The sequence below is a fragment of the Marmota flaviventris genome, chromosome 7 (genome assembly GCF_047511675.1).
Source record: "Marmota flaviventris isolate mMarFla1 chromosome 7, mMarFla1.hap1, whole genome shotgun sequence".
NCBI lineage: Eukaryota > Metazoa > Chordata > Mammalia > Rodentia > Sciuridae > Marmota > Marmota flaviventris.
Window position 1 is genome coordinate 62,981,055 of NC_092504.1, and position 7,586 is coordinate 62,988,640.

The 7,586-nt window shown below is 37.8% G+C and overlaps 1 protein-coding gene across 10 annotated transcripts in view; it reads right to left on the reverse strand.

Annotated features, from left to right (window-relative positions):
• Nucleotides 1-7,312, reverse strand: part of Paqr3 (progestin and adipoQ receptor family member 3) — a 31,321-nt gene extending 24,009 nt beyond the window's left edge. For 5 of the 10 annotated variants that reach the window (XR_011707982.1, XR_011707981.1, XM_071614358.1 and 2 more), the window contains exons 1-2: nt 6,957-7,312; nt 3,078-3,240 (exon numbers count right to left, since the gene is read on the reverse strand). Coding sequence is in view for 6 of the 10 variants with exons in the window: in XM_071614358.1 (XP_071470459.1) it covers nt 3,078-3,240; nt 6,957-7,141 (348 nt within the window). In the remaining 4 variants the exon portion in view is untranslated. The other 5 variants (XM_071614360.1, XM_071614363.1, XM_071614361.1 and 2 more) reach the window with 5 other exon arrangements.
• Between the last annotated feature and the right edge of the window lie 274 nt (nt 7,313-7,586).

A 7,586-nucleotide genomic window follows, 5' to 3' on the forward strand; every position in this document is an offset into this window, starting at 1 on the left:
GTGATACTTTAGAAGATTTTATATGTCCCCTCTTACATGGTGTAGATTAGAGAGGCAAAGGGGAGAGGTTACCTCAGAGAGCAATAACAAAAGAGCCTATACTAAGTCAATGGGGGTGTGTATGGAAAAAATGGGACAATAAACATTATACTTAGTCACAATTTCATTTCTTCATCTACTGTCTAGAATCCTTACTGGTCTATGGTTTTTTGGCTACTAAGTTACCAAGCAGAGTTTATTATCCCAATTAAACATAACTTTAAAGGTTGATAGTTTTCTAAGATTAGGCTTGTGGTGTGTATTCTCATTGATAGGGAAAAATCTCATTGTCATAGTGTAGAATGATACAAGAATTGGATACAAATCAGGAAGCATGGAATTAGGTAGACATGTAGATGAGCAAGTAGTAGGTAGCTGCCAGGTAGAAATGCATACACAAATGTATGGATGAATTTTAACCAAAATGTCAAGTGAGACTTTTACTTTCTTCCACAGGCTTTTTTGTTTGCTTGAATTTCTACGTAAATATATACATATAGGAAAAATAAGAAACAATAATAAAGCTCATTCAATCGTCGCAAAGAAAGTAAAAGAGGAAAACTATGCATCAAAGGGGGAGGGAAGTAATATTAATAGATATCACAAGTTTTTAAAAAGTTAGCCGATGTTTAATGTGCCCTATTTTAAAAGGAATATGTTATTGTTAAGAGTTCCTTTAAAAAATGAAAAAAAAATTGGCAAAGTGGGTATGTTTCAGTTATCACGGAAAGTTTCTATGGGATACCAAAGGCATACAATTATAGTGTTCAATAATACTATTGAAGATTTTAAGTGCCCCCTTACAAGATGAGGACTAGATAGGCTGAGGTGGGAGATTACAGAAATAACCCTGGGAACAAGAGCCTATACTAGGCCACTGACAGTGGGGGCAGTACATCTAAGCTCATTGGCTTGATAACAAAGTACCTCATGATCTGGCTTCTTCCTGCACATCTTTCCTACCCTTACCTTTTTTGGTTCTTCCAGGATTCAAACATAAAGACTAACATCTGCAAGCCCAGAAAGTGCTAAACTGTCTCTTGCTTTTGGGCTTTTACATAGTATTTATTCTGCTTAATGCCCTGCGTTACTTTCTTTCTGCACTCCTTCTACATGAGTGCCATGGTCTTATAACATGTTGGTTCTCTGCTCAGCATTGCATCACCACTACCTAGTATAGGGCCTAGAAGTATAAAGGAGGCATTCAACAAATATTTGTTGAACTGAATATAAACGAACTGAATTTGGGGAAAGGCATTCTCAGATTCCACTCTTCTCCAAAATAAAAAGTATCTGTGGAAAGCTTCCAAATCCTGAATTACATTCTACTATTCAAAATGTACTCTACAAATCTGGTTGGAAAGAAAGCACTGAGCAAAAAGAGTGAATAGAGGTGAGAAAAAAAAAAGTCATGTCTTTTAAAAATTAAATGTAAGTCAATATTCATGAACAGATTTATGGTTTACTGTGCTGCCTGCTGATCCGACGAATCCGAAAAACTTGGGTGAACAAGTTAATTAAAATTTTATAATTTAAAAAAAAGTGCTCTTCTTGTAGGGAAGATGTGTTCATTTTTCTTAAGCAGGTTTTACACCATGTGATAGATATATGCAGTAGCAGTTAGAACACGATTTTACTGATTTCCATCTGAATAATCCTAGGCAAATTACTATAATACTTTGAGTCTACCTTTTCTTGGGCAGTTGTTACAGTTATTTAACCCTTTTAGTTTTACAATATATTGTTTTCTCAGGCCAAAATGGAAATTAATATGTATTCTCTTAACTAATATCAGGTGTGGAAGGTGGTGAAGGGATAAAGGACAGGCCTGGAGTAGAGAGAAACACAAGGGATTCTCAAAGTAGATGATATTTATACAACTAACTGTAGATTACAAACCAGTTTATACTTATTTATAGTCATTAAGAGCACCTTAATTATGTTAACTTAAATTTTAAAATGTTAACTATAAATAAATTGACTCATTTCCATTATGAAACTGGAAATGGATCCCCAGAGGTATTTTGAATCTAATCAGGACAAAAACTAAACCTCAGAAAGAGTATAATTTAAAAAATATTTTTTAAAAATTGATTTTTAATCACACAAAAATAATGAGTACTTTTTTCCTCAAAGAAATTTGTTCTAGAAACTGCAATTAGAAAAAAAGGGGGAGTATTTCTGATGATGAAGTCTGGAATATAATGACATGCTATAAAACATTCGGACAGTTGACTTACAGGTTCACCTCTCAAATAGCAGCAACAGGTTAACTGTAGAAAGTCCTGTCTGCTTTTGTCAGGATGAAAGGGGATGATTTTTTTTTTTTTTTAATTTTCATGTTTTTTGGTATTCTCTGTATTTTTTAAAAATTTAAAATGCCAACAGGACTATAGCCCATATTTGTTTCCTTCTTTAAAATGATCTGTTTGAAAAATCTACTGAATGTAATTTTTAAAGGCATTTTTATAAATCCTTGAAAACAAATGCAAGTGCAATGGAATTAATATGAGAGGCAGAGAGGAACAGAAACTGAAAGTATCTGAAATGAGGCAAGTATAAAAGGATCAAAGGAAATTAAAATTAAAGCAACAGAACATAAGACCAATACCAGAAAAACAAGACAGTAAAATAAAAGCAGAATGAAAAGTAAAGGTATGAAAAATCACAGGTATATTACAAATACGAAAAAGTTAAGAAATTTTCCCAAACAGGTTTTGAGTTGACATTAGTGATCCACTCAATCTGATAGTAAGAGTACAATAAGACATTCATAATCTTATAGCAGAGATGTCTAAAATGACAAAGAGGAGAGAAACAATTTTTTTTCAATCTTTGAAACAGTGAATTTCAAATATACTCCCATAACATACAAATACATGATAATAACAGGCTTTTTTGGTGTTCATTTTATGAAAGAAAATAAGCTGACCCATTTGCCATTTTGGGAGCTCTTCAAAGCAAGTGGTGAGCCACATGCGTAAGCCTGCCTGATGAAAGTTCTCTTCACAAGTAACAGTGTTTGTGAAGTGACTTACCTGGAAGCAGAAAAGACAAATAGAACAAATTACAAAATCTTCTCTGGATGCACTTGCCGAAGGTAACACAGACGTCATATCATATATTCCCAGGGTGAAGAAGAGAAAGAAACCCAGCAAATGACTCCAGATGTTTACCGTCTCATTAGATAAAATAAACAAACTGGAAAGTAAACAAACATGCAGCTCAGATTCATACTGGCTCACTTAACTGTCAGCACTCAAAGGTCAGGGAAAATTTGGGGGAGTTACCTAATAATTGCTACCTTAAGGCCTTAACCCCATCTGTACCATTTAAAATTTGATATGTCATTTAATTAGTCTTTAAGTTTTTCCAAATTTCCACCAATCCTAGCATCTTAACAGTTTTTGTTTATTTGTTTGATTTTGGTGCTTAACTCTATTATCATAGTTACAATTTCCTTCCATTACAGTGATTCACATGTAAATTCCTCGGCCTATCAGCTCCCTGACGGCCTGTACCATACATCTCTCCATTCATCTACAAGACACCATTTTTTCTAAGCAGAGTGCCTTGCTCCCATCATTCACTAATGTCTATAGATATGAGTTTGCAGATAAAACATTTTCAAAGACCACAAATAGTATGCATATTTTGAGTAAACTCCTATTGTTAGTTTAGGAGTTTACTCAAAATTTAGCTAGAACACTGACTTTCAATAATCAGTATCTGAAAACCAAAGACTGAATGTTCTTTGATATGCGGATGCTAACTCACAAAAGGGAGGGTGGAGAGAAGAAGTTCAGCAGATTAGACAAAAGGAGAATGAATAAATGGAAGGGAGGGAGATGGAATAGGAAAGAGTAGAATGAATCAGATAACTTTCCTATGTTCATATATGAATACATGACCAGTGTAACTACACACCATGCACCACCACAAAAATGAGACGTTATACTCCATCTATGTTTGATGTGTCAAAATACTTTCTACTGCCAAGTATAACTAAATAAAATAAAAGTTTTTTAAAAGAACAGTATCTGAAAAGCTGCTTAGTATTATGTTAGGCACAAATTTAAAATACCTTTTTAAGGGCTGGGGATGCAGCTCAGTTGGTAGAGTGCTTGCCTCATATGCACAAAGCCCTGGGTTTAATCCCTAGCACCAAAAAAACAAAAAAAAACAAAAAACAAAAAAACTGCAACAAAACAACAACAACAACAAAACCTTTCTAAATACTCATTAAATACAAATACAAAGTTAAATAGACCTAGAGAAGCAGAATAAATACAAACTGAGCCATTGGAAAGGTTCCTGAAGAAGTTGCTGGAACAACTCTGCTATAGATGTTTTGAAACCAGACTAGTTTCCAGATAACATGTATTTATCCTTTTCAGGAACAATAGGAGTTCACTCAAAATATGCATACTATTTGTGTTCTTTGAAAATGTCTTGACAACTGTCTGGTTTTAGGTACATGATGGTGGAAAAAAGGTACCTTTCCTACAGAAGTCAAAAGGCTCATTGTTTCCTTCCCATCCCAGCCACAAATTAGCTCTGCAATCATGAACAAGTTACTTTAAAATTTCTGGGCTTCAGTTTCTTCATCTATGAAACAAAGGAACTGGATTACAGGCTGCTGTAACTTCCTTCTAGTTCCTTCCTTAGTTTCGTGAAATGGTTCTTCAGATATAGACAAGACTCATCTGATTTACAGGGAGATGATATAATGACTAAAGATTAAAATATTCTTTGCATTGCTCTAGCAAAATATTATCTTTCTGCTTAAGTGAGGTCTTGATGGTCAATGGTCCAGAAATTCTTATTAGTAAGCATTAATGTATCACTCTTATTGAATTTGCAACAGTTACCATGGCTCTTCTTAACTTTTCCATTGTTATAAGTGATAAGCACTGCAAGGTCTCAAACTATCAAATGATCATCAAGAATAAAGTGAAACTTTATTCTTAGACTTTATCTAGAACAGCATCCACTTTAAAGACTACTTGGGGAGGGAATGAAGGAATGATTTAGAAAACATCTAATTTACAGTACTGTTTTGATAATCAATACTACACTCTGCTTTTTTCTTAAGAATTTTTTATTTTGTAAAACCCAGTATACCTCGATTAACTAGACACGGTTTTTCCATGTTCCTCCCAACTAAAAGAATATTAGCAGAACTGTTAGGATATATAAAACCTCTTCTTACATCCAAAATATGTCCTGGTCACTCTTGAAAGCTGAAAGAAAAGAGGGCAAAGGATAAACCTGGAAAAGATCAAGCTGGTGGGAAGAACATTTAGAAGAATATCCCCAATAGAGGATCTACTATTATTACATGAAAAATTAAGCACCCCCATACTCTACTTCAAAATCAATAATCATCTTCATTACCTTTATCTGTTCAAAATCACTGATGACAATATCACCATCTACTGAGTGCTTCCTACATTTTACATATACAATCACATCTAATTTCTATTACCCCCCTAAATCAGATATTTTTATTACCCTCATTTTACAAGTAGAGAAAATAAGGCAAAGTGATTTTACCTTTTGCACAAAGTCCCACAGCTATTAATTGGCGGTTTGAGATACTCAAGTTTTTCTGACTCAACAGCACAAGATCTAATGTTTTATACTTCATTTCCCCTCCATGAGATTTGGGTTCTAAACATCAAAATACTGAGGACAAATGCCAGATGGGTTTAAAATGTTTTAAGACAGTTCACTGCCTGCCCTATCTTCATAGAACTCCACATTCTAAGCAGGGTTCAGCTCTAATTTCTCATGTAATCACTCATGCACAGGAGGCACTGAGAAGTGAAATAATAATTAGGATTCACAATATGAAGTCCTGTTAGCCATCCATTCAAGCTACAGGGCTGGACAATGATGTCACCTTGTGACTGTGAGTCACAAAAAACACTTTCAAGGCAGGACAAAAGGAAATAAGGATGGAGAATGACCATGCTGGAAAGATCAAGAATCAAACTGTGGTAGCTGCTTGAGCTGTTCAAGAGCCCACATTCCAGCACTGGGGTTTGCCACTACAATGATCCGGAGCTCATCTGTAACTACAGTTGGGATTCTATATTTTAGTACACACAGAGAATTTTGACAGAAAGGTATTCTAAAAACTAGAACAGCAATTTTTCAGATTCTTTTCAGGCTTTCAAGGGAGACTGATTTTAAAGGTTTGGAATGACAAATTGCTTTCTTAGAAATGCTTCTAAGGTCCTCTACTGGAGCCCCATTAGAGCTCTCTTTGCTACAGTGCTTTTCCTATACAGCATTTTCTACAATGGCTATTATGTAATAGTGTAATTATCTCTTTAATGTATGTAACCCAGACTAGACCTTAGTAGCCTGGTGAGAACAAGAGCCACATCTCCTGTTTTCTGAAGGATCTGCTACAGTGCCTAGTTTCTAGCAGGGGTTCCATAAGTGTTTGCTTAATGAGCAAATTAGGGCTTTCTAATTATGTATGTATGGCAATGTGAACTTGTTTCCTATTATACAAGTATTATAGCTGGCCTCAAACCATCTGAATTTCCACAGGGCTGCTCTAAAGTGAAACAAAGCTTAGGTATACATAGGGCAAATAACGGCTCAGCCATTGTCAGTGTGGTCGATTCCAACATGTATCCCAATGAGCACCAAATGAAATCAAGGATGTAAAAGCACTCTGTAAACAGCGAAGCGCCACAGAGAGTTGGCAATTATGATCACTGTTACTATCATTATTACTCCTTGTATAAAATATCCCGACAGGGTTGGAGGGGCGAGAAGGAGGCAGAAAAGAGATGACAGAATGGGGTGGCGAATAAATGCTGGGCACGGAGCAAAGCCGGGAAAGCGGCGAAGAGACTAAACAAAAAGGGTGTAGGTGAGAGGAGGGGGTCAGATTGTACCTTTTGATACACAGCCTGGAGGGCAGGTAGGCCCGGTAGCCGTCGGTGATATACGGGTTGTCCTTGAGCGACACCGGGATCTGCTCGAAGGTGTAGAGGCGAATACCACGGGGCACCAGGACCGGCCAGTACTGGTAGCTGCCCAGCTCGATGTAATGTGCGCTCTTCAGCAGCTTCTGATGCATGGTTCCCGGCCGCCGCCGCTCGAGCCTCGGGAGCTCGCCCAGGCCCCGCCTCCCCGGGGAGGGGGCTTCGCCGCTGGAGCCCCCACCCCGGAGCCCGCGGACCGAGCGCGAGGTCCTAAGGCGCCGCCACTGCCCAGGCCCGGCTCGACTCACAGACCCGCCGCCGCAATCAGCGCCGCGGACCCGCCGGCGCCGCGGCCCTCTCTGACGTCAGCACGCCGCGCGGCCCCGCCCCTCGGCCTGGTGGCCCACGGGTTGCGCTCCGGCGCCGGCGAGCGCCGCGTTGGGGCGGTGCGCTGGCCCTTCCCTTCAGGTGTGGGGAGGTGGAAGCGCCGTGCTGTAGGGAATACTAGTAGTTTTCTTCATTTTCTGTTTTTAATTAGAAGCAGTAGTAGCTATATTTTGAGTATCAAGGGGAAAAGAGGTAACAGAAAAATAATAAATA